We start from the raw sequence: 25981 nt of genomic DNA, 5'->3' as shown, positions 1-25981 counted from the left end.
GGAGCGATGAGGCATCTTCATATTTGAAGGCTCCGATGTCACCTCTTTCGGTCTCTCCCTTCTCTTCTCTCTCTCACCCACACACGGCACTTGACAAGACACGGTCTGCCCGCCAGCCGTTGCAACCAGTTTGGTTTGCGTCCTTTCGTTGGTCCTCGATCACAGCACTCCTTCCACGCGGCCTCTACGGTCCTACCACAATCCTTTAATATTATTATAATCGCCCCCCTAATTTCAAAATGCACATCAGCAAGTCGGTCATTGTGGCCGCTGCCACCGCTGCCCCTGGCCTGGCACACTACACCAAGGAATGCAAGGTCAACACCTACTTCGTAAGCTTACACTATCTCTTGAATCTGTGACAACAGCCTACTCACAGCCATCTACAGGGACAGGCCCCCCTCCCGGTTGGTGAGACCGATAGACTTAGCACGTACTGCAAGTCTGACAGCATCGACCATGTCACCCTCGCCTTTGTCAACAACTCCCCCGAGAACGGCATGGGCTACCCGGGAACCAACTTCGGTGCCCACTGTTATGCCACCGTCTTCCAGAAGAGCACCCGTAAGGGCCAAGTCCCTACCAAGCTTCTCACTGAATGCAACGACATGAAGGAGGACATCAAGGTGTGCCAGGACCTTGGCAAGAAGGTCTACCTCTCCATTGGTGGTGAGGTGACAGCCACGAGCAACTACGCCATCTCCTCCGTGGATGCTGGCATTCAATTTGGTCAGCAGATGTATGACATCTTCGGACCCAAGCACAAGGGCTACAATGGCCCGCGTCCTTTCGGCGATCTGTCTGTCGACGGTTTCGACTTCGACATTGAGACCAAGTTCAAGGACCAGAAGCCCTACATTGCCATGATTGACAAGCTCCGATGCCTCATCCGGGATAACAAGTGCGGCATGACCCTCACGGCGTCTCCTCAGTGCCCTCTGGACGCCCAGAACTTCCAGATGGACTCCATCATGGCCAAGGCTCAGTTCGACAAGATCTTCATCCAGTTCTACAACAACCCTAGCTGTGCTGCCACGAGCAAGACCGGCTTCAACCTTGACAAGTGGGTCGACTACATCAAGGACAAGCCCAGCAAGGACGCCGAGCTGTACATTGGTCTTCCTGGAAGCAGCAAGGCTGCCCAGTCTGGTTACATCAGCCCCGACAAGGTCACGGAGCTGATTTGCAAGCACAAGTACGGCAAGAACTTGTAAGTGGACGACCCCCTATTCCTCCAATCCGTCCAGCCTAACGTAAAATCTTTAGTGGTGGTGTTTCCATCTGGGATGCCTACTTTGCCCGCAAGAACGAGGATTGCGAGAAGGAGACCTACTACGATGTCGTCAAGAAGGCTCTTAAGTGTGGTGGCTGCAAGAATGATGTCTGCCCTCCCAAGCCCAAGACCACTTCTACGTCCTCGGCTGCTGTAACTAGCCCTACTTCTACGTCCTCGTCTGCTGCTGTTACCATCGCTACCTCGGCCTCGGATGCCGTCACTGCCTCGTCTTCTGCCACTGAGTCCGCCCCTACTGACGGACCCGCGACCATCACCGCTTCCGCCTCGGTTACTGACGCGGCCTCCGCCACCCAGTCTGCCAGCGCCACCGCGTCTGACGACGAGGAGGAGGACTGCACCGACGAGCCTGACTTCAGCCAGTCCGCGACTGTCAGCGCCTCGGCTACCATCACATCCATGACCGCCAGTGTACCCACCGTCTCTGCCAGCGCCACTGCCAGCGCCAGTGCCTCCACGTCTGACATTGAGGACGAGGACTGCACCGACGAGCCCGATTTCAGCCAGTCCGCCACTGCCAGCGCCTCGCAGACTAACAGCGGTTCCGTTTCCATCACCGCGTCTGTCTCCGCTTCTGCTACTGAGTCTGCCACCGAGTCTGCTACTGAGTCCGCCACCGAGTCTGTTGCCTCCGCGACTGAGTCCGCCAGCCAGACTGCCAGTGCCACCGAGTCTTTCTCCGCATCCGCCACTGAGCCTGCCACTGAGTCTGCTACCGAGTCCGCCACTGCCAGCTTCAGCGCTACCGCTTCCGTTTCGGCCTCTGTCACTGAGTCTGCCACCGAGTCTTTCTCTGCTTCTGCCACCGAGCCGGCCACTGAGTCTTACTCTGCTTCCGCCACCGATTTCTCGGCTTCCGCCACTGAGTCTGCTACCGAGTCTTACTCTGCCTCTGCCACTGAGCCTGCTACCGTATCCGCTACTGGCTCTTACAGCGCCACTGCGTCTGGCTCCGCTTCTGTGACTGCCTCGGCATCTGCTTCAGAATCTGACGACATGCCACTTCCTACCCCTGTTGAGACCGAGACTGCTACTGAGTCTAACTCGGCATCTGGCTCGGCTTCTACCACTGGCCCCGCATCTGCCTCTGCCACTGGCCCCGTGTCTGCCTCATCCACTGGCCCCGCGTCTGGTTCTGCCACCAGTGCCAGCGCTACCACTTCCGGCTCCGCCGTTGACACTGACACCATCCTTCCCACTCCTGTCGGCACCGAGACCGCTACCGATCCTACTCCTTCCAACTCGGCTTCTGCCACTGGCGTCGCCTCCGCTTCTTCCAGCGGCTCCAACAACGGCGCCACTGGAAACGGCTCGGCTTCTGCCACCACTACTGCCGAGACTGGTGCTACTGGAACTGGCTCGGCATCTGCCACTGCCACCCAGACTGGCGCCACCGGCTCCAACGGAAGCACCACCGGCACTGGCTCGGGAGCTGCCACCACCTCCGCCCCTGGCTCGGGAGGTGTCACCGCTACGCCGACTGGACCTTCCACGGTTCTCACCACGATGACGTACACCATCAGCTCGTGCGCCCCTACTGTCGTCAACTGCCCTTACGGAAGCGTCACTTCGACTGTTGTGCCCGTGTCCATGACCACTTCTACCGTCTCTACCACCAAGGTCTACACCATCACCTCTTGCGCTCCTACGGTCACGGACTGCCCCGCCAGACTGGGCTCGGTCACCACCGAGACTATCGCCCTCTACACTACCGTCTGCCCCGTTTCCGGTCAACAGCTGCCCACTCAGGCCACTGGTGGCAACGGCGCCCCGGCTCCTACCGGCTCCAACGGCTCCAACGGCTCCAACGGCTCCAACGGCTCCAACGGCTCCAACGGCTCCAACGGCTCCAACGGCTCCAACGGCTCCAACGGCTCCAACGGCTCCAACGGCTCCAACGGAAGCAATGGCTCTAACGGCAGCAACGGCAGCAACGGCAGCAACGGTAGCAACGGTAGCAACGGTTCCAACGGAAGCAACACCAGCACCGGCTCCAACACTGTCTACAACACCGGCGCCAACGGCTCCAACGGCTCCAACGGAAGCAACGGCTCCAACGGCTCCAACGGTAGCAACGGCTCCAACGGCAGCAATGGCAGCAACGGTAGCAACGGAAGCAACAACGGCGGTAACAAGGGCGCCAACGGATCAACCGGAAGCAACGCTGCCGGCTACGCTGTCGAGACCCCCTCGTCCAAGCCGGCTGTTCCCGCGACAACTGTGGTTGCCGTTTACCCCACGGCCAAGAACAACGGCACCGCCGCCGCCACCCCCGTTGGCACTGGCATGTACTCCGTTGCTGCTAAGCCCACCGGTGCTGCTCCCAAGGCCCCTACCCCCGCGACTGCTGGCTCTGCCAAGGTCGCGTTCTCCCTGGTCGGCAGCTTGGTCGCCGCCGCTCTTTTCCTTTAAACATGTTTTGCTTGTTAGGTAGAGGGCGAGGAGAACACCAGGTTAGAACTTCATTGAGAAGACTGAACTATTTCCATTAGACATTGGGGTGTAGCGAGATCAATTTCATGTAAATATTTTAGCATGCAATGAAGCTCATATTAATTCCAATATAATATACATTGAGTCTTTACATTATTATACTTGTTCTATCAAGCTTCCATGGATTGTAATTGCGGGTGGGCTGTTGGTGTGCGATATGTAGGCGAAGTAGACCTGTGGGACCATGATGGTTCTTCGTTCCCAAGTATATCTTGGTACAGGCAAGGTACAGTGCCCCAATCGCTCTTATACAGTTCGTTGGCATCATTTCACTCGTTCGCCGATGAGATTCGCTGTCTGACCGCTTCCTTCTGCTTGCCGCTCTTGTAAGGTACCCAATTCCACATGCTCCGGCTCCGGCTCCCCTTCCCTCCTTTCATGCTGTAACGGCGGCGGCGGCTGCTGCTGCTCTTTCGGGTGGGCAAACCAGAGACCCAGCGCCAGAAGCGCGAACAGGAGAGCCGCGACATACAGCGGCATGCCTAGCCACTGCTCCCCGCCCCGCCCCGCGCTGATGCGCAAGCCCGTGTCCAGGAAGCCCGACAGGATCAACCGAACGATCAGGAAACCCGCCTGCTCCACCACGGCCAGCAGCCCGAAGAACCACCCCCGGTACGCCGGGTCGACGAGGCGCGACAGCTCCGCCCGCGCGAGACCGGGTACCGGTGCGCCCAGTGCGAGGATGACGACGCCCGCGATGGCGCCGCGCGCGGTCGGGGCGGCGGCTAGGACTAGGGTGCCGATGATGGGGAAGAGGGCGAAGGCACGGGCGAGGTCGAGGTCGCGGGATGGGGATGGGGACGTGGTAGCATTATCAGTCCCACGGCGGTGTCGGAGACGCGGGAGTTGCCGGCGGTTGTAGAAGATCAACAGGGGCGGCAGCAGGATCAGCAGGGCGAAGACGGCGGTGCCGGCGCTCACGGCAATGAGGGTCGGGGAGGCGGCGAAGCTGAGGGAGTAGCGGAAGGGCGCGACCCGCGACAGGATGGAGGCGGTGGTGGCGGCGACAGGCAGGGTGAGGGCGGCTGCTGGAGTCAGTAGGCAGATGGGGGTGCCGTTGCGGCGGAGGTGGACCAGGAATTCTCGGAACTCCGCGAGGGTGGGGAGTGTGTTCTGTTGCCGGTCTCGCGATTGGGAGGTCAGGAGGACTTCCAGCGTTTCCGGGAGCCCGCGGTGGAGAACATATCCTCCAATGGTGAGGATGACTCCGAGTCCCAGGGGGAGCCCAGGGCGAGGACGACATCAGAGACGGGGTGCTGACGGTGGCTGTGACCTCGGCGAGGAGGAAGCTGCAAATCGCGATTTGGAACGACATAGTCCTGCAAGTGCAGGGATGCGTCAGGCTGGACTCCACGCTTCCGCCAGGGTGAATAGGGGTTCGTGGTTTACTTACCTCCAGCGGTCGAAGGTTACATCGGATATGATGGTGAACACCATAGCCTCTGCGACACCGATTCCACCCCCATGAACAGGGCAAGCCCGGCAACAGACAATGTTTCCACCGAGATGGACCGCACTCCCCATGCCAATACTATTGACAATAATTGGAAAAGGAGGATTCCTATCAGACTGAAACTAAATACCCATATGCGGCCAACCTTATCAGCCATAGCGCCATACATCAGCGCCGTAAGGATTGCTGGAGGAGAAGGGAGAGCTATCAGTCTCGAGAGCTACATCTTTCATCACTAGAACGCATACCTGGAGCCGAAGCAGTCACAGTAAACAGCAACTGGATCAAGTTGACCTCGCGATTAACTGAGATGGTTTGGCATTGCTCGGGGGTGAGGACGCCCGGGTCGACTCCTGGATTTTGCCGAATGCAGGTGAACTTCTGGACAAGGGATGTGGACCGGATATCGGTAAGGGTCAAAGCCATGTGGACAAGGAAGACGATGACGGAAAGCAGGCTTACAACGAATGCCGGCTTCCAACATAGGCTTTCAAAGCTTGTCATGGTCATATTCTTTAGCTAGGTATACTCGTGATTTCTGTCTCGGGTCCTTGTGCTCGAGGATTGACTTTTACAGATATCAACCTGTCGACCTCATATAAGTCGCCAAGTACGCACAGAAGGATCTGGCAGACAACTTGACTGCATCTACCACATAGACACACCCCATGACACGCATAATAGATAGTATATATGACTCGTTCCTGGGTCGACAAGAGCAAGCTACCAGGCCTTCGCGGATGTGGTATCACGACGTTCCCGCTCTGAAGGCTGTCTGTTCTTGCGTCAGAGACACTACAGACTATTTGATATGCCTCACTCTAGGGTATGATAGGAAGCGTAGGCGCAAGACGCTGCTGAGTTATGCTCGTGCTATTCTTGTTCTATTGAGCAAGACGGAGTATTGCGGGCGCCTTGTCCTCGCCATTGCTTATAAGACGTGGTCGTCCCGAGTGACACTTACTGACTGGTTGTGGTGAATGTTGTTGACTCCCCAGGTAAGACGTCAACATGTCAAGACGGGAGGCGTCACCACAACGCTATCGCGACTGATGACATGCATCCTTGCACATGGCAATTTCAAATGCCCCAGCATCTAGAACTTTTTTACAGGTCGTCTTTCGCTATGCTGTAAGTGGCGCGCATAGCACAGCAAATCTGACCTATGTACTGTACCACTAACAGACGCACTACCAAATGGCTTGTAGTGCTGCTGCAGACCCCCGCTGAAAGATAATCCAGGTAATTTCCCAGCTGGGCCTAGACCCGATTGGGAGGGGTGATCCGGGCCACTGATCCGGAAGCACCCAGGCACCTGCATCATATCCATCAGTTCCAATGGACTGTATCGATCCATTAATCCTTGCATCCCCATGCTGAACAGACCATGCCACGTCCACCCTTCTTTCGGACAATATTACAAATAGAAATCACCGTTGGACTCAACATGGGCCCGACACATGGAAAGCTTGGATCACATCGTCGGACACAAAGTGACTGTCGCTATTGTCGGGAAGCTTATCGTTAGTCTCATCGCCTAGAACCAGTCTACTTAGTTTGGTTAGGTAAGTCCGTCAAAAAGAAGCCGTCTCTTGCTAAGAGCTGAAGCTGACTATCGTCCTTTTTTTCAGCTCCCCAAGAACAGACTCGCTAATCCGAACCGCCCGCAGTGCTATTGAAAAGGGGCAATGGGCGGGAGGTGGCCTGCTCTTGCGGCACAGCTTTGTTGGTGCTGTAGCTCCATCCTTGCCACTGATCTTTCGACCCTCTTCAGTGCCTAAACCCACAGTCCAGGCGGCAGCGGCCTTGACATTACCAGCCTCTACTCTTTACGGCAGTGATGTTGAACCTGTAATATTGTTCGAACACTGCTATGGGCGGAAAGAGAGTCCAGTAATCGCTGGTATGACCATGACTGATTAATACCTTAGCTATGAGAACATGGCCAGCTCACGTCGTATGAAGAGGGCCAGTCGCCAGTGCATTTTCAACCGCAATGGCGCACAAAATACTGGGCTTCAACTCCATCACATTTTGACAGCTCTGGACTGGCTTATTGACTGATGCAGGTACCGTTGCCTAATTGGCCCCATCCTTGTAGTCTTGCAGTTCTGCAAGAGGCCGCGGGTGTTTCTGACAAGACCCTAGTCCATATCCAGCCGCTAGTTCGGTTCATATCAACACTTCCCCATAGTCGGCGCCGGCGTGACGGCCAAATCTGGCGATACCTGCACGCTAGCCACCCTCTCATAGGCAATCATTTCGTCTGCCAGCAGTATGACCTATCTTCCCCAGCCAGTCATGCCACGCTTGGCGTCTAGCGACCCCTCTCTGGAGCAGGTCTGGCCTCTCTGCCGGAGCAATATGGCTTGTGTTCCTTGTTCGGCTGAGGGCTGTGTAGTGAAATTGGCCCGCCTAGATCAGGAAGCCAAAGGGGCGAGAGAAGCAAGTCGAGGGTATGAGCTGGCGCGTGTCGGTTCGAATAAGACCCCTTAGCCGCCCCGAATCTGGCTCGAGGTTTTTCTCTCTGGCCACTCCGTTCGTCAACAAGCAAGCCCGAGCACCTTCGCGGCATACGGCGTATCTCACGTCATCCTTTCGTTAAATCAGAGCCCTTCATTATATAATATAATTCAATAGCCATAGCTATGGCTCCCTCCCTCATTAATACCGTGGCCGTAGCCGCTGCTTTCGCGGCCGGCGCGTCCGCGACCAAGTCGTACCAGATCGCTGACAAGTACAACTCGGGCAACTTCTACGACAAGTGGGATTTCATCACGGTAAGAGTTTATCAAAGTGTTTCGCAGATACGGCTTTTACGTGTGGACCAAAGCTCATATCTCCATCTGGAACAGACCGATCCCAACAATGGATACAGCATGTACCAGACCAAACAAGGGGCCCAGGACGCCAACCTAGTCCAAATCAACAAGGATGACTTCTATCTCGGTGCTGACTACGAGACATCCATGCCTGGAGATTGGCACAACTACCGCGGACGCAAGAGTGTACGAGTGGAGAGTCGTGAATCTTACAACCATGGTCTTTTCATCGGCGATTTCTCCCACCTCCCTAAGCCCACTTGCGGAACATGGCCTGCCTTCTGTAAGTCATGATTGGGGTTTCAAGAATGGCCTTCGTATGCTAACGGGCAAATAGGGATGTTCGGATCCAGGGGTGAATTCGACTTCCTCGAGAACTGGAATGACTTGACCTTCAACCGCATCACAGCCCATACCGGCGACCCCAAGGACGTTGGTGTTTGCACCATCAAGCAAAGCGACTTGTCCGCTCAGATAGTGACCACCAACTGTGCCGACAAAGCCCCTGGCCAGTATGACTACCAGGCTTGCTCGGCCAATTCGGAGGATGGCGTCTTTGGCTCTGCCACGGGCGGTCTCTGTAAGTGATCCGGGTTTGACCCCAACTACTTACTCAAAATGTCAAGTCAGCGCTAACTTTTGATGAAGACGCAACCGAGTGGACTTCGGAGTACATCAGACAATGGTCCTGGAAGACTGCTCCTGACGACGTGCTCGCCGGCAAGCCGGACCCTTCCAAGTGGGGAAAGCCCATGTTCCAAGTTAGCGATTGCAACATTGACAGGGCATTCGCGGATCTGAAGTTTGTCTTGAACATCAACTTCTGCTCTGTTGCCGCCCAGGACGTAAGTCGGCCCATCTTGTAGAGCCCGATATTAGCATTTCCTTTTCACGAGGATCACATCCTGACACAGAGTAAACATGCTGATAACCAATTTATAGGACAAATGGAACTCTACCTGCCAAGCTAGCACCCAACATGCTACATGCATGGAGCACGTCGCCGCGAACGGTGGTGACTTTAAGGACTCCTTCTTCAAGGTCAAGGGTATTTCCGTGTACCATTTGGCCGAGGACGTCGTCCAGACCACTTCCGCCAGCCCCAGCACCAGCCCTGTCACCAGCGTTGCATCCTCTGCCACTGGAACCACCTCCGATCTGGCCTCCACCTCTCCTTCAGTCGCTGTCTCTGCTTCTACCTCGGTCTCTGCCGTCACTGCGAGTGAATCATCGGCCGCGGTGTCCACGGCGAGTGTCACTCCCGCTGGCAACGATCAACAGTCCACATCGGCAGCCACCACACACTCGCTCACCACTGCTAGTGCTCCCTACCCCTACAACCCCTACAAGAACGGCACCATCAGCACTTCTCAGCTGAGTCTCACTCCCACCGTTGTACCTACGTCGGGACCTACCGCATCGGGAGATCCGTCTTCCGGCGCCGCCTCCTCCGAATCTGCCTCCTCGGGATCCGGTTCGCCAGGCTCTGGTTCGTCGGGCTCCGGTTCGTCGGGCGCTGGTTCTTCGGGAGCTGGATCTAACCAGTCCACACAAGGTAAGACTATTTTTTCCTTCTGACCTATCTTGCTAATGGGCAATGCTAACGCTCGGTGCTTTTAAAGCCATGACCACGAGCACAGTCTTCACTACCAAGATCTCGACCATCACATCTTGTGCTCCTAGCGTCACCAACTGCCCAGCCAGAGTGACTACTGAGACCGTAAGTGCCCCTTATAAAACGCCCATGCGCTCTAGAGCGCCATAAAACGGGATTCCAGCCATACTGACTTGTTCATATACAGATTGCCCTCTACACTACTGTTTGCCCCGTCTCTGGTGCTACCAGCGTTCCTAAGCCGACCACTTCGGCTCCGGCGTTCTTGACCCAGACTCAATACGTCACCAAGTAAGTGATTTCTTATTTGACTTCCTTCCTGAGATCTTTGAGTTTCTTTTTCCCCAACAATACTAACGCTGGTTGATAGGGTTTACACTATCACCTCGTGCGCCCCCAGTGTCACAGACTGCCCTGCAAGAATTGGCAAGGTCACGACTGAGGTCGGCACCACCACCAAGCTCATCCCTGTCGTTACCCCGACCAACGCCTACCCCGTCGTCGGCCCCAGTGTCGCCCCCAACGACAAGGGAGGTAACACCAAGACCGAGGCTTACTCCGTTGTCGGCCCCAGCGGCAAGGCCGACACGCCAGCGTCGACTACTGTCACCCAAATGGTGACGAATGTGTACACCATCACCTCGTGCGCTCCTACGGTCACAGACTGCCCCGCAAGAATTGGTTCGGTCACCACCGAGGTCCGCACCAAGACCAATGTCTACGCCGTCGTCCAGCCCAGCGGCAACGCAGGCTCCAACAGCAAGACCGACGTCTACCCCGTCGCCGGCCCCAGCCCCAGCGGAAACGGCGGCTCCGACAGCGCCAAGACGACCACCGTCCTCTCGACCGCGAGGAACACGGTGACCAACACCATGTACCTGTCGCTCGCCTCGCCCTCGGCCGCCGCTTCCAAGCCGGGCTCCAACGTCGAGACGGCCGTCTACGTCACCGCCACCGTCGTCCCCGTCAGCCCCAGCGAGGCCGCCGTCCCCGGCACGAACGCGGCCGTCAAGAACAACGGCACGGCCAACGGCAACGTCGGTGCCGGCTGTACTGGAAGCGGTTGCAAGGTCACTACCAGCGGTGGTGTTCGCAACGGTGCTACCAGCGCCGCACTCATCTTCATTGGCGCGCTCGTCGCTCTTTACTGAGCGCCCGCATCTATGTCCTGATGTGTTTTGGGATTGGAAGGGGATGATTTGTTCGCTTCTTGTCTCAGCTCCCTAATAGTTAGTTTCTATGTGTTAATTGAGCTATTATCCTACTGTTGTAGTAGGTGTGTACCTTTAGATTCAATAATGTGGATATATTGGCACGCCTAATGTTGTTTTGATATACATTGCAAATCCATCAAGTTTCCGATGCACGACTTCGTCCGCTTTCAAGCCGGCAACTACTAAATTATGACCCTCCGGCCAAGCGGTGATCACTACCAGATGGCCCAGTACGATAGAGGGAATGGCCACAGACGGTAGTGTTGTAATTTGTACGGCCATTGTGGTTTCGGTTTTTATTAAACAGGTACTATATAATGCTAAAGAAAGAATGAAATCAGCATCAATTGATTAGTCATTCAATCAATTAGTTGATCGACGGGCGCTTTGGCGGAGTGGTTAACGCGATGCCCTGCTATGTATCCAGTACTAGTCTAGGCATTTCCTTCGGGAGCGCAGGTTCGAATCCTGCAGGCGTCGTTTTTTGCAGAGTTAAGATCTTTCTTTTTGTCCAAATACTTTGGCTTCTTACTTGTGTTTGAGGCCCTGAATGTGATGGCCTTTTCTCTCGGGGCTACAGGTTGAAAGTAACGAGAGAGGCCCACCTGTTTGCAGGGTATGTACCTAGAAATGCGATCAAACAAGGCCACCCCTTGCAACTTCACTTCCTACCACCTTCCAATGACACCCAACGGCAGACAACCTATTTCTCACGAGATGGCCTGCTTTGACGATGCAACCCGACCGTGGAAGTCCGCTACCGCCTCCTTCACCATCCCATGCACGTCGTAGTTCCAGATCTGGTAGAACCGCCGCGTGATCTCCTCGCCAAACTTGACCGGGTCGTTGCCGACGGGCTCGTACTGCCACTGGAACATCTCGCTGGCCTCCCGCGTCGCCTTGATCAGCCACTGCGTGCGCTCGTACCGGACGTCGTGGTACGCCGCGAGGGCATTGTGCACGAGCTCCGACTTGGTGGCGGCGGCGGGCTTGCCGCCGCCGTTGGACAAGGCCTCGGTAATGGCGAAGGTGGGAGGCAGCTGCCGGTCCACGGCCTCCAGCAGCCCGGCCAGCGCCAGCGCGTCTTCCATGCCAAAACCCGCGCCGGCCCCGAGGTGCGGGCCGGTCGCGTGCGCGGCGTCGCCGGCGATGGCGACGCTGCCGCGGGCGTAGTAGGGCGCCGGGTGCTCCAGCATGTCGAAGACGGCCCACTTGTCGAGGTCGTCGGGCAGCAGGTCCACGATGGCCCGGGCGCTGGGCTGCCAGTCGCCGAACGCCCGGATGGCGGCGTCTTTGGGCCCGAAGGCCGTGTGCTTGCCGTCGGGGGCCTGCCAGGGGTCCGGGTCCGACACGACGAGCAGCACGTTGAGGAACTCGCCGACTGGGTAGGTGATGGAGTGCGCGTTGGGCCCGTTGTACATGAAGCGCGTCGACGCCCGGTACGGGCTGATCTTCTCCTGGGCCTTCGCCATGGGCACCAGGCCCCGGAAGCAGAACTTTTGGGTATACGAGGCCGCGTACTCTTTGCCGACGAGGATATCCCGAACACGCGATCGGATGCCATCACAGCCAATGGCTAGCGCCCATCAGTATCGTGTGGTCATTACTTGTAACGCTCTTGTCTTGTCGACTCACCTATATCCGTCATCTCACTAGTGCCATCTTTGAACTTCAGCTCGACCCTGCTTTCCCCATCGTCGACGATGGAGTCGATCTCCTTGCTGAACTTGATGTTCTCCGGCGGGAGCAGCTTGGCCAGCTCCTCGATAAAGGCCGACCGCCGGCAGCCCTGGAAGCCCTGCTCGCCGACGTGCAGCTTGTAAATGACCTCGTCGCTGCCGTAGCCGTCGATCCACTGGAAGTAGTCTTCCCCGTTGGGCGTGGCGACGTTCTTGTAGGCCTGGTGCACGCGCGGGTCCAGCAGCTTGAGCGCCTCCTCGGCGTTGGGGCTGAAGCCGACGCCGGCGCCGATCTCCTTGATGCCGCTGGCCCGCTCGTACACGGTGAAGTCGACGCCGCGCTTCAGGAGGCCCAGCGCGAGCGTGACGCCGGTGATGCCGCCGCCGATGACGGCGACGTGGAGCCGCGAGCTGCGGGTGGAGTCTGGGGGTGATAGCATGCCTCCGCCTTTGAGTATCCTGGTCTGGGTTTGTTCGTGATTATGTGGCGTTGTCGTGGTTTACAAGCCGGAACTCGTCTCGTCAGTTGATTCACACAGGCTTATACCTAATGCGCTCGGTGAAGACTGTATACCGACTCTACTCAAGCTTACGGGGCTCTTGGCCAGTCAGAGTCAAGAGTAGCAGCTAACCCAGACACAATTGATCAGTCAAGAATGGTATCGAATTCCTGGCGTTCAAATTTACAGTGTCCTTGCCAATGCCCGATCGTCTGTGGTCAACTGTTAGAGTCGAGGAGAAGACCAGCAGCGCCACCGGGGTGCTTTGTGGGGTCGTCCCCCCGGACCCCCGAAGTGGTAAGACAGGGTCCGACCATCCCGTTGTCCACTGGTTGCAGATTCGAGGGACCAATGTCCAAGCACTTTTGACGAGGATTCCCCGCACTGGCGATTGGCTATCAAGACCATCTTACATCATCACGACTCTTGGGGGAAAGTAGCAACATAAGAGGTGCGCAAAACCTCAGGGGCGCTGGGCATTGACACATCGGTAGCCGGGCGGGTATTGACGTGCATAACCGAATGTTTAGCGATTGCAGGTTGTAAGCGGTAGAGATACAATCCTTGTCATGAGATCTTTTCTGACTGATCTTGGCGTAAATGTAGTTGCATTCCGCTCGGACGTCGGACGTTGGTTGATCGGGTTCATTGCCCGGACATTGCAGGGATGGCCGCCTGGTCTGGATGATACATTTCTGCTGTCGCCAAAGTTGATTCCCATCTGGAACACGTTGCATAGTCTCGTATAGCTCTTGAATCACCTGCCTATACACACCTACCTTACGATAGCCTCAATTCAATACTCGAAATGCCTGCGTTACTGGAGACCCATTCGGAACCGCCCAATAAGAAGCAAGCCAGCAAGGGCAAGGTCCTCTTGACTGGTAAGTATCTCGCCGTGTCATGGAAGAAGACTGTGGTTGACCGGAACTTTTAGGAGGAAGTGGCTTCATCGCCGCTCACGTATTGGACTATCTGTTGGATTATGGGTATGCAACGCCAAGAGAGAAAGAAAAAAAGAGGAAAAGACGTCTAGTTACGGGGCATTTGCTAACAAAAAGCCCTTTGATCAGCTTTGAGGTCGTCGTTACTGTCAGGTCAGAGGAGAAGGGCCAGACGATTGTCAAGACCCTCAAGGACCCCTCGCATCGGTGCTCTTTTGCCGTAGTGGAGGACATCGCCAAGGATGGCGCACACGATGCAGTAAGTGCTTCTACACCGGCGCAACCGGCGGTAGAGCCGTGCCTTCATGCAAGAAGCCGGACTCGTTTTCAAGTCGGCATAATGCTGATCGGGCCTGGTGCGTGTCATGTAGCTCTTCCAGTCAACAGCCGACAGCGGCGGCGCCGAGAAGCCCTTCGACTACGTGGTCCACACGGCATCACCGTACCAGTTACACGTGGAAGACCCCGTCAAGGACTTCCTGGACCCGGCCATCAAGGGGACGACCGGCCTGCTCCAGTCGATCCTGGCCTACGCCCCGTCCGTGAGGCGCGTCGTCATCACGTCGTCCTCGGCCGCCGTCATCAACCCCAAGAACCACGCCAAGATCTACGACGAGACGCACTGGCCGCCAGTCACCTGGGAGGACGCCATGGACCCCAAGAGCACCTATCGTTGCAGCAAGGTAAGTCATCGATTACTTAGTCTACCTCCAAAGACATCCTCCCGTCAGGATGCCATCCATCTTTTGGCGTGCACCAACAGACACGTACCTAACCATCACCCACCCCCCTTAAAGGTCTTCTCCGAGAAAGCCGCATGGACTATCGCCAACGCGACGGACCCTCGCCCCAACTTCGACCTCGTAACCCTGAACCCAACCTACAATTTTGGCCCCATCCAGCGCGGCCTACCGCACCTCTCCTCCGTAAACGCATCCAACGCGCGGATCCGGGACCTGGTACTGGGCGTCAACGGCCCCCGGGGCGCCCACCCGGGCCTCCCGCCCACGGCGCCCGTCTTCACCTTCGTCGACGTGCGGGACGTAGCGCTCGCGCACCTGCGGGCCCTGACGGTGCCCGAGGCGGGCGGCCACCGGTTCTACATGGTCGGCGCCTACTTCTCGAACCAGCACATCGCGGCCGCCGTGGCGCGCCACTTCCCGGAGCTGCGGGACCGGCTGCCGGCCGACATCGGCGAGGCGCTCGACGACCTGCCCGCCGACATTTACGGGTTCGACAGCGGCAAGTCACGGCGGGTGCTTGGAATCGAGTACCGGGGGCTCGAGGAGAGCGTGGTGGACACGGTGCGCTCCATGCTGGCCCACGAGGACGCACAGGGTATACTTTGATCACGTGGATGTCATGCTGGGGGAACTACCTGATTCCGTGTATAGGGGTACTCATTTGGACGGCATTCAGTGACGATTAGTCGAGAAAAATGGGCAGATTGGAGTTTGAAATTGGCTATTTGCAAGCCGGTGTCTATCTATTCATCCGTGTATTTAAACCAGTAAATTCCCATAAAGACCCGTAACTGACCCGAAATACCCATCCTAGAGAACCAAATATAAGCTGCACAGCAAGCTGGGGCCCGTAAATATGCCGATCCAGAAGGTCATGTTGCCAAGCGTCTTCTTGCCCTTGAGCCAGCGGGTGCGGCTCAGGGCCACCAGCGGCAACTGGCACATCTGCATCATCAGGAGGTAGCCCCGGAGCTTCTTGAAGATGCACCACATGACGAGCTCGTGCACGCACGCCGACAGGAAAAAGGTGATGAGGGTGGCCTGGTACTTGTTGACCCGCATCGACGAGATCGACGAGTGGTACACATGCCGCAGGAGAAAGTTGTGGACGGGGCGGTTCCAGTCGCGGGCGAACTGATCCCAGGAGACTAGTCAAATCACGAGGACGAGATCAGCTTGGAGCTCGTTTATGGTAGCGAGAGGGTTTGGCAAGAAGAATAAAGGGGATGCTTACCGCTGTTCCACCAGGCGTCATAGAAGCTTCTATCAGCGAAGCACGTGAGTTCGGCCAGCAAGTTGAGGCACGTCTCCCATATCACATACCACGCGAGCTAAGGGACGTATTGGTTAGTGACGAGTATCATCTGCCAGAGTCTAAGGGGGATATCCATACCATGTATTCCATCATGAAGGGGAAAACCAAGTCGCTCAGGATCCAGGGGAACTCCTGGAGGCGTCGCGAAGTGGACCAGCCCTCCTCCTTCATCTTGATCGTAAACATGACGACGGGGTACATGTAGGCCTGGGACACCATGATCATGACGAAGATGAGCCCGAACATGGCCGCGGCCTTCTCGGCGACGTAGTACCAGTTGATGCTCTCCGAGCGAGGATACTCGAGCTCATAGACCAGAGTAGGCAAAACGATCCACTCGTAATGGTTGGCGAAGGTGAGGTTGTTTGGGTAAGAGCGAGCCGGATCTGTCGCCTTGCCCTTGAGCTCGTCGGCCAGCGCGTCCGTCTCCCACTTGATCATGCGCTCGAAGAGCTGTAGCTGGTCCGTGTCAAGGGGGTCCCCAGAGTCGATTGTGGCCGAAATCTTCTCAATGCCATCTGTGATGCTGCCTTGGTGAATTGACTGGCGTCTCTCCTTGTACACGCTGGCTGAGGGCTGGTCGGCGAGGTGGTCGATGGAGAACTCGGCTCTTGATGGACTGGCCAGAGTCGGCGAAGTAACGGGGTTAATAAGGTCCAGTTGCTTGAGCTTTCGCAACAGCATATTTCGCTTCTCATAGAGGGTTGATAGATGGCCGTTGTAAAATGCATACGAATGCTGCTTCATCAGCATCACAAGCCCACTATACAATCATGTGTCAGCGGTGACATGTATGGTTATTGCCTACCGAATGTTTACTTACTGAAGCACAAAGAAAACCGTATGCGTCCACGGCCATTCGCGAAGCAAGGGGAAGCCGATCACGCCGCCGATGAAAAGGGATTGCCATATCTGGAAGGGATTATCAAGTCAGTCATTCCCGACTACCAATAAAAGCAGTGCAGTGTTCGAGCTTACGTTTTGGATGATCCAGCCCGACTTATTCCACTGGATATAGTTGGCATGGACGAGCCTTTGCAGAATCCAGCCGAAGCCCGTCAAACCACACATAACACCGTCGGAGACAAGTAGCATGACAACTAAAATCCATGTGAGCCCTCTTGATCATGTGGCCCCAGTCAGGATGCTGCGCGGTATCAGACCAGGCGACTTACCCTCTCTTCGAAACATGATTCTCATGATCTCGTTGGTGCCCAGCGGACTCCCGGTCTTTCTCCAGTTGTCGGCCGCCATCTTCAGGATAAGGAAGCCAACCGAGATCCAGAATAGCGTGTAGAACCCATGGAACACACTGTTGGCAGCACTCTGGTTTTGCCTGTCGAAGGTCGAAAACTGCCGCGTGAACACCATGTCTCGCAACTTCTCTCTCCTGACCGGGTTCTTCTTCTCTTCTTCCTGGAAACACATTTAGTCGGCATTCATTCAAGTCGCATGCATGTACACGCAAGCTGATCCTAGCCGGGAATAGGCTCGGGTTTTGAAAGAAGCAGCTTACCCTCTCCAGCCCCCTTCGTAAGATGGCTCTCAGCTCCTTGTCGTCGGCGGCCACGACATACGTCTTGCTGCTGCGCCTTGCCGATGGCCGCGCTGCCAGGGGCGGCAGGTTTTCATAGCTGGAGCTCTCGGTGGTGGGCGAGTTGGTCTTGTCGCCCAGGTGCACGACATCAGGCGTTGCGGTGGCCGAATTGTCGTACGAGTCTGGATTGACCCGCCGCCGCAGGTAGACCGACATGGGCTTCTGCTGCTGCTGCTGCTGCTGCCGGTCGTAGTCCTCCTCCTCGCTAGTGCTTTCGTTGGGCGTCCTCTCCGCGGCCTCCTGTGCCTGAGCCTCTTCCCCCGCGGCCTCGGTGGGCTGCGCTGAAAAGTAGCCATCGGCGCCATTGGCTCGGACGGGATCGCCATTCACGCCGTTGTGGTGGTGCTTGTTGGGACCACCCGCATCGACGCTAGTGTCCATCTCGCTTGCGCTTAGCGGCTCAGCTTCAGACATGACGATAAGGACGATGTGCGCATCGGAGCCGGAGATGCAAACTAAGGCCCGGTCCCTTCTTTATGTGTCCTACCGATCAAACCGAGTATACGGCAGGTGGCAAACAGGAAGGCCGGTATTAGGTATCAGAAGTATAACAATAGTACTACTTCGGACGTCGTCGCGATACACTGTGGATCGCGTGGAAACTTTGCAATTGGGAAAAGAAAAAGAAACTCATAGGCTCCTTTAGCATTTATAAGTACTCCGTAAAGGTAATCTTTATAAAATTTGACGATATGTTGCACGAGATTGCGGAAGACACGGGGCAATGCTGTGCTCCGCGTGATATCACCTCAGCGAAAACGGACAGGCCGGGTCTTGCTTTAGACTTTTCAGTTGCTCGGAATCAATTCATTTGGCAGAAAAAGCAAGGCATGGCAAGTCCCATGGCCAAGTGGATTGTGGTGCGCGCGGCAGGCTTCAGAAACGACAAGAATGGTCAGGGCGCTCGTTTCGTTTGATTTGGTTACGAATAAGACTGGATACTTTTTCCCTTGTCGTCCGTCATGCGCTCACCGAGAAAGGAGTGGTTTTCTTGCTCTCTCTACTGTCTCCCCTCATCCCCTGACTGACTTGCGTAGCCTGTAGCCGCAATACTGGCCGTAGTTTGGGGGTTGATTGCAATTCTTTGCTCACCCCAACCGAAACGACGTAATGGGTGCGGGTACGTATTTTCGGGCTGAGTAGACTGGCCAGTGGCAACTCGCAGCGGTCAGTAAGCAATAGTAGGCTGCAGGAAACCTACTATTATCTTCATCCATCTTCCAGGGGGGGTGAGGGTGCTGGGGAAAAGAAGGACCCCACCATCGGATCGCTCGCTGCAACGCTGTAACGCTGGTGGGGGGCATAAGGCAGCCGGGTTTCCGTCCACCTTGCACAAGCCATGCCGACTTCTGCCGGCTATCGCGAGTCACGTCACCACATCTAGGTAATACATGATAGGAAGCTTTCGATTTTTTTGTATCAACTATTTGCAGGCTTCTTTCTACGAATACTCTCAAGGCTAGAAGAATGCTAACAGAGAAGACCGATCTATCCTCTCGAAGAAGAAAAGCAGCGTAGCTCATTCGTCGTGGGTAGCAGCTCACCAAAACACAACAACCCTCTGTTTTCTGAATTCTTCCTTTTTTTTTCCCGCCCTTCAAACGTAAATGGTAAGAAAAACTAGGTAAGCGAGAGGTAGACCCTTCTATTGCATCTTTTCGTAGGTTGCCATCAAAGAGCCTAATGGGCGATGCGATCAGTATATCATCTTCATCATGTAAGTCACGCAGAGAGGGGAGCATCATCAACTTACCGATGAAAGTAGTCACCAATCGGGAGCGAACTTGGCAGATATCTTCGGGCACCAGCCAGATAGTGGCTCCCATCTTTCTTGCGATACTGATGCTCAGCTTGGCGTTCAGGTATGCGTCCTCGTCCGTGGCACCCGGAGTCACCAAGTCGTAATCGACATAGCTGGTCTTCATGCCGTTCAACACGTCCAGCAAGAAGATGCCGTTGCCGATGGACGAGTCCTTGAAGGATCGGACCGACGAGTTGCGGCCGCCCTTCTTGCTCATCTCGTTGGCCCATCGGACCATCTCGGCATCTGTCATCTCCCGCTTTCCGAGCCGCTGGGCCAGGGCACCCAGAGTCAACGTGATGTCCTTCCTCATGAGCTGCCATACGAGTCCCAACGTAAGCGTCTTTTGCCCATCCGTGATATCCGCGCCCTGGACTGCGACCAGAGAGAAGCCGTTCTGCTTGCCAAGCTCAATGGCGTAGTTGGTGTTCTCAACAGCCTTGAATCTCATGAGCTCGCCGCCGTGAGCAGGTCGCTTGTTCACATGTCGCCAGTTCACGGAGCCCTTGATGACCTTGTCGTAGGCCTGGAGGAGAATAGTGCCATCGTGAAGATCGTCGAAGAATGATACAACGGCGGGCTGGACGTCGAGACTGTTCAGCCAAAGCGTGAAGACTCGGGCCTCTCTCTCGCCTTCGGCATCGAAATCCTCCACCTCCAGCTTCTCTTCCTCTGTGATCGGCTCGAGGCATGGGTGTGTGTTGAACAGGTTGGCAACGAAGGCCAAGTTAAGCTTGGGGTTGCCGGCAACCAGGGAGGTGGGAGTCAAGAACTTGCGGCAGCTAAGCTTGTCGGCGTCCTGTAGAACTTCTTCTGCTCTCTGAAGCAGATCTTGTGTTTGCAGAGGCGCACGGCTGCAGCCGTACTCGTGGCCAATTTGTGCCATCAAGACAGCGTAGTTCTCTCCGTCCTTCACGTCGCTCGAGAAGTTGTGCACTTGGCGGTGCCATTTGGCAGCCTTGAGGTGGTAGTTGAACCATCGGAGCAGGATTTGCTCCGGGGGCAAGCGCAGGAACTGCTCCAGAGTCTCGTCCTCTTCGAGAAGTCGGTACAGCTCGGGGTGCAGCTTGATATCGATCTTGCCCAGAAGACCTCTTCGGATAACCTGCCAAATAAGACCAAGAATCAGATGCTCCCTGACTTCAATGATATCACCGCTACCAATGTTGACAACGGAGCAGCCAATGCCCTTGGCTGACTCGATGACAATGTTGTTGTTCTCCGTCATGTGGAAGGCGTTCAGCTTCTTGATCTTCTTTCCTGGAACGTTCATGACACGCTCGTCAATGGTGTCCGGGACACTGTCGTTGATCAGCTTAGCCAGTACCAGACCGTCCTTGCACTCGTCGAACATCTCGAAGGTGTCGGTAGGGAAAGGCAGGCGGCTGCCGATGTCTGGGTCGCCAGCCAGAACGGCGTTGATGTGACGCGTGAACTCGGTCCGCTCATCCTCGTTGATGGTATGGGTGACGTTGGCACTCGAGCCTTGGACCTGAATTCTGCCGACGCTTCCCTTGGAGGCATGGCCACCCGTTCTTTGCGCGACGACGCCCGGTGCGGGGGCAGGTGCGGCACCGCCTGTGTTCATGCGCTTCTGCGCGGGGGAAGAGTCGCGTAGTTTGGCGATGAGCTGGTCAGTCGCATGAAGTTAGCAATGGGACACAGACAAAGCCGGGGCTCAAAGAATGCGGCGTGGTTCCTACGTACTCCTACATAGTCCTCGAGCTCGACCCTGCGAGACGAATCCAGCTCGACCTCCTTCAGGGCTTGTCGGACAACATCGTATGGCTGGCGCTCGCTCTGCTGGGTCGCCTTGATGGCGGTGGCTTCGTCGAGGTAGCCCTTGTCGTCGACGTCGAGCTTTCGGAACGCGTCAGTGAGGCCGAAGATGTCGCCCTGCTCGAACTGAGGGAACTTCCTGTTTGCACCGTTAGATCCTGCCGGGTTGCGCTGGGTGCGCGGGGACGCTCGAGAAAGCTTACTTCTGGAGCCTTATCATTTCCATGATGCCGGTCGTTGGTTGTTTCTGGTTTCAATGGTGAGAAGCCAAACGGTATGATGTGCTCTCAGCGGTGAGAGGTGTATTGGTGTGGATTGAGTGGACCGGCTCGCCCAGCGCGATATATGACCTGCGACTGTTCGCAGAGCAGTGCGAATGATGCTAAAAGTTGGTGCCTGATGAACGCAAGTGGGCAAAGTAAGTATGTAAGCCGCAACGTAAGTCGGGCTCCGGCCAGTCCAGGTAGCAGCCAAGAATCGAGAAGTGGCAAAAGGTTTACCTACTGTAAGTCTGCTGCAATGTCAAAATGGTTTGCTGAGCTTTATCAACCCTTGGAAGATGGTTCGGGTCGGATAACTTCAATGTTGACCAGGCAAGCAAATGGTTCATGTTAGCTGGCAGCAGCGGGGGCGGGGGGTCGATCGGGACCTCTGTTTTGGGAGGAGTCGACCAGCTACGGGCCAAGCACAGGGGAGCACAAGAGCTGTGAATTGTGAGCGAGAGAGCTCTGGAGGCCCCATTACATCACCGCAGCAGGGGAGGAGCACTGGATGAGCCACTTCGGCTGACGCAGCCAAGCAACCAGCAGCTAGATTACTTGACTGACTCAATAATCTACAGCAGGTTGTACCCATTTCCATCCAATTGAACATGCCCAATCCAATCGGTAGTGACATAGCATAACCACTTGTTACCTATGTACATGTAGATTGCAGTTGATCTGTACAGGTTACACGCATACTGAAGAAACTGTGCAGTCTTCTGATCTCTTCTTTTTCTTTCGGCTGTTATGGTTATTCTGATTTTCTGTATTTCCATTTTTTCCCTTTCTCTAGATAGGAAATGGTTTCCTACATAGCTTCCCACTCGTTATCCTGCGCTGCTGCGCGTCCTTGGATGTCACGGTGTATTCGTCTCATTGGTGGGACGTTTTAGTCTCGTATTGAATGAAAATGTGCAATGCTCATGATTCTAGTTGACCTTCTCATGCCAGCGAGGCACTCCTCTCTCTTTCCCGGGTTGCTCATCCATTTCATCCGGATAACTGCTGCTTGGGTGTACCACAACTCGTGTTACATCCCCTTCGCTTGCTTCCACAAGCAAACAGCTCAGATGGCACATGCATGCATCGTCAATCGCCTATCGTCAATCGTCAAACCCGTCTCTCAATTGTAGCCGCCCCTTAATTGGCAAACGCCACAACCATGTGTCACTCTGCAGGGTATCGAGATGGAGGCGACAAGGATGCCTGATGCCATCGCAGCGTTTTGTCGGTCATACATGAGATCGCGCTTGTTTATGCAGGTAACCGTCTCCCTGCATTAGAAATTAAGTCCGACAGGCCGGTCTATCGCAAAAACGGCGTTCTTATTTAAGCAACGCCAAAGATCTCATCGGGCGTGATCTTGAAGTTCAAGGGAGTTGGGGTGTATCTGGTCTCAGCATGACCCGTATAGTTCCACCATGTCGAGCTGGGAAGAGATATGTTAGCAAACTGTTCAGCGTCAAAATGCCCCCTCGGGCGCAATGCAACCCAGGTTTCCCGGGCCTCATTGAAGGGGCACTTACTCGGTGTCGAGGTCGGTGTACTGCAGAGACACCTGGATTCGAGCACCGGTTGAGTTGGCCGGCTTGGTCGTCCAAGGCTGAAGCTTGGCAGCAACGCGGCGGGTGGTCTTGGACTCGTCTTCAAGGTTGCAGAGTCGGTACGGGTCACCTTCGGTGTTGCCAGCACAGTGTGCGACGAAGCCAGGCTTCTTGGGGTTGCCGTTGAGGTTCTCTGTCCCGTGAACCTTGAAGTCTGCGGCGCCAAATTGTTAGCGGGCGATGCCCGGGCAACCAAGATCTGGACAAGCAAACGTACCATATTTACACGTCCCATTGGGGCAGCTGCCGGTCCATTCGGAGACTTCCCAGCTGTAGTCCATCGTGGCCTTGACGCGGAAGATGGATTGGGGCCTGGCCGAGACGGCCAGGACCATGGCAGCGAATACGGCAGAAATTTGCATCTTGTCGGTGATGTGAACGAATGTGTGGATGGAGGACGGTTGACTAAAAGGACTCGAGCAAGACCTGCAGATTGCAAAGACTTATCAGGACGGTGAGAAACGCATGGTCTTTTAAGTAGGATCTTCCGCTCTCCTGTGTAGATCCAATGCAACCACTGTTCAGTGGATTAGCATTCCGGAGCTTTAGCCAAGAGGCCCCATAGATTTCACAGACCCCTGGGCCGCAGGCGCACAGTGGTATAACAGAGTCGCATTAATCTGGATAGAGGAAATACGCGTTTAATCAAGGCGCTGACTGGCTGACGGGCTCTGCCTGTTTCTCCCGTTTCTGGCCCAGCAATGGCCGAGGCGCACACCTCCAGCAGGGCTGCCAAGGGCCGCCATCCCCCATCAGACCTGGTAGCGGCCGATCCCCTGCACTTTGCGGGAAACGTGCCAGGGGGGAGGCGCGAATTAAGGGGGCGGCCCTGGCTCCCACGTCAACGGCTTCTTCGATTGATGGCGGCTCGTCTACCTTAGGTAGTCCAACTATGTAGGTATGTATGTGCAAAACACCAGCCAGCTTACATTAATATGCACACAGATGTGCATCGCCTCGTATTGGGACGAACCATGCAGGCCAGCTATGGCCGACTCGCGCTTCATGGGTCGAAGTCTGCGGGAAAACATGAGATGAAAGGGAAGACTGGGCTCCAGTATTCCGGGGGAATTCTGCTATGGCAATTACCCAGTCTTTTGTCATCCCGGAGCTGCGAGGTCCTGGTTGTCTTGACTCTGGGTACTGCTCTGGGTACTTGTGGTAGTAAGCAGCAGCAAACACCGCACTTTGCTCTTCGTCTGGATGATGTAAGATTTCAACCGAAAATATGTCAATGCCGCAGATCTCAGGGCAATGTCTTATTTCGTATCAGCCCTGGCTAAACACACGCGCATTCCGCAAACTTCTATTTCTAGCTCGTGTCTCAGGTCGCCCTCTGTCTCTGTACAGTAGTAGGCAGGTAGTATTAGCTAGTACGCCTCCATTACGTGCAGCAGGCTAATCGATTGCACTAGGTAAGCCAGTCAGTCAGCCAACATACAAGTGCATACTGAGCATATGTAGCGAGCGAGCTAGTCCGCACGTTGAACCCGTGCAGGTACAGTAGGCATGCTACGGGATACTTCCAGCTACGATGCACGCTTGTTCTAGAGGCACGGTACCTGGCTAGAACCAAGCGGCACATCATCTAGGGTAGCATGATTGGCCTAACGTTTCGAGTTGACCAAACCGCCATACTAGCAACCGTGATTCTTGAGGGCTGCGCCGCAACGCTTGGATATGCTTCCTTGAAGCCATCTCTCCAGCCCACGGCTTTTTTTTTTTTTTTCTTGCATGTTTCTGGGCGATTGTGGGGTAATTAGGAGATGTCATCTACTTTATTTGGAAGTCCCGCCAAACTCATGCCCACATGCATGCGTGCGTGCATGGACTTACGTTTAGTCCGTTGTGCCGCCATCGTCGCCTGCCAAATGCGCGCATCCTCTCATGTGTATAAAACATGGACATCTCGGGTTCAAGGAGGCATGGGACGGCCGATAGCATAGCCTCCAAACGTCCTCGGCTGAATAAAAACATCGGGTTCCCGAAGATCCCAGCCGCGAGTCATGCGGTGTGGGCTTGTTTATTGACTCCCATCTGGTTCGATCCAGGCGAATTGGGCGAACCACAGTTGTATCCTAGACACGCGCTCCTGACGCGATTCTAATTCCGAGGCTCTCCAGAACACATGTATCATTCGACGGTCCAGCTTCTTTAGAACAGCCCTTACAGTGGCCCAACCTACAAAACCACTGCCTATCTAGCCTATCTCCTATCTCCTGACTTTTGCGTATCGCACGGCCCTCATGAGAAGCAACACTACACATCCGGAGTATGGAAGAGGCGGATTTGGAAGAAAAAGGCAAGGGCCTAGGTTCGCCCCCGTCAGTTTCATAGATCTGCCCAAATCAAGATGAGACAGCTGTCAAAGTGTACTGCCTCCCGGTAGGCAGGCAGCTTCGGCCGAGCCAGTCCGCACGCTTCTTAGAAACTTTGGACCAGTTAACATTAGATGGGGATTTTGTCTACAGCATTTCATTGGTTTGGATACTAACAAGGCTGTGAGGGCGAAGTCGTGTGAACCACTATGTCGAGGAAAAAAGGTAAAGTCGAATGACCGAACGAATGATGAGTTTGTATGAATTTCTAAGCCAACTTCCCTCCCTCCAGTACTCTTCCATGTAGCCCTGCTCAATCCTCCGCACTCTTTAATCTTGGTCTACTCGTAATCTGTTGTGTATGTCTCCGTCCCAGGACGGTTGGGAAATGTATACCGGCGGCCTCTCTACTTCTCTCTATGCCCGCCAGCTACCGTCTTTAGCCACTATTCTTGACACCGAAGGCTTTCTTGGAAATAGACCCAACATTCTCTTCCCCCCATGGGATTGCAGAAAGCAATTCTATCTCGTAGACAGACATCGACTT

At 55.4% G+C, this 25981-nt stretch overlaps 8 protein-coding genes across 8 annotated transcripts; 3 read left to right on the top strand and 5 right to left on the bottom strand.

Annotated features, from left to right (window-relative positions):
- Positions 1–239: 239 nt before the first annotated feature.
- On the top strand, positions 240–1564 carry PG985_007103 (glycoside hydrolase family 18 protein; the record flags this gene model as incomplete). The annotated part of the gene is made up of 3 exons (XM_066826872.1): positions 240–332; positions 390–1210; positions 1267–1564. Coding segments are annotated over 3 exons (1212 nt in total), but the record flags the coding sequence as incomplete, so codon positions are not given.
- A 2487-nt stretch (positions 1565–4051) lies between these two features.
- PG985_007102 (uncharacterized protein) lies at positions 4052–5666 on the bottom strand (the record flags this gene model as incomplete). The annotated part of the gene is made up of 2 exons (XM_066826871.1): positions 4052–4974; positions 5489–5666. 2 exons carry the CDS (start codon positions 5664–5666, stop codon positions 4052–4054), a joined length of 1101 nt encoding a protein of 366 aa, XP_066684546.1.
- Positions 5667–7888: 2222 nt separating this feature from the next.
- Positions 7889–10828, top strand: PG985_007101 (uncharacterized protein; the record flags this gene model as incomplete). The annotated part of the gene is made up of 8 exons (XM_066826870.1): positions 7889–8020; positions 8096–8345; positions 8400–8642; positions 8693–8907; positions 9005–9617; positions 9703–9782; positions 9865–9968; positions 10048–10828. The coding sequence occupies 8 exons, from the start codon at positions 7889–7891 to the stop codon at positions 10826–10828; spliced, it is 2418 nt and encodes an 805-aa protein (XP_066684545.1).
- A 773-nt stretch (positions 10829–11601) lies between these two features.
- PG985_007100 (salicylate hydroxylase) lies at positions 11602–13010 on the bottom strand (the record flags this gene model as incomplete). Its single annotated transcript, XM_066826869.1, has 2 exons — positions 11602–12467; positions 12527–13010. The coding sequence occupies 2 exons, from the start codon at positions 13008–13010 to the stop codon at positions 11602–11604; spliced, it is 1350 nt and encodes a 449-aa protein (XP_066684544.1).
- An 868-nt stretch (positions 13011–13878) lies between these two features.
- PG985_007099 (ketoreductase) lies at positions 13879–15363 on the top strand (the record flags this gene model as incomplete). The annotated part of the gene is made up of 5 exons (XM_066826868.1): positions 13879–13954; positions 14008–14059; positions 14144–14273; positions 14386–14697; positions 14812–15363. 5 exons carry the CDS (start codon positions 13879–13881, stop codon positions 15361–15363), a joined length of 1122 nt encoding a protein of 373 aa, XP_066684543.1.
- A 204-nt stretch (positions 15364–15567) lies between these two features.
- Positions 15568–18083, bottom strand: PG985_007098 (MBOAT family protein; the record flags this gene model as incomplete). Its single annotated transcript, XM_066826867.1, has 7 exons — positions 15568–15905; positions 15992–16088; positions 16151–16835; positions 16896–16984; positions 17051–17172; positions 17248–17488; positions 17589–18083. 7 exons carry the CDS (start codon positions 18081–18083, stop codon positions 15568–15570), a joined length of 2067 nt encoding a protein of 688 aa, XP_066684542.1.
- A 1231-nt stretch (positions 18084–19314) lies between these two features.
- On the bottom strand, positions 19315–21475 carry PG985_007097 (Fimbrin; the record flags this gene model as incomplete). The annotated part of the gene is made up of 4 exons (XM_066826866.1): positions 19315–19349; positions 19423–21100; positions 21178–21388; positions 21453–21475. The coding sequence occupies 4 exons, from the start codon at positions 21473–21475 to the stop codon at positions 19315–19317; spliced, it is 1947 nt and encodes a 648-aa protein (XP_066684541.1).
- A 1366-nt stretch (positions 21476–22841) lies between these two features.
- Positions 22842–23478, bottom strand: PG985_007096 (uncharacterized protein; the record flags this gene model as incomplete). Its single annotated transcript, XM_066826865.1, has 3 exons — positions 22842–22941; positions 23039–23270; positions 23334–23478. The coding sequence occupies 3 exons, from the start codon at positions 23476–23478 to the stop codon at positions 22842–22844; spliced, it is 477 nt and encodes a 158-aa protein (XP_066684540.1).
- Positions 23479–25981: the final 2503 nt, after the last annotated feature.

The sequence above is a fragment of the Apiospora marii genome, assembly GCF_038362585.1.
Source record: "Apiospora marii strain CBS 49790 chromosome Unknown utg000004l_segment0_segment1, whole genome shotgun sequence".
Lineage (NCBI taxonomy): Eukaryota > Fungi > Ascomycota > Sordariomycetes > Amphisphaeriales > Apiosporaceae > Apiospora > Apiospora marii.
Note: the sequence above shows the minus strand (reverse complement) of the source record. Positions and strands in the feature narration are given on the sequence as shown.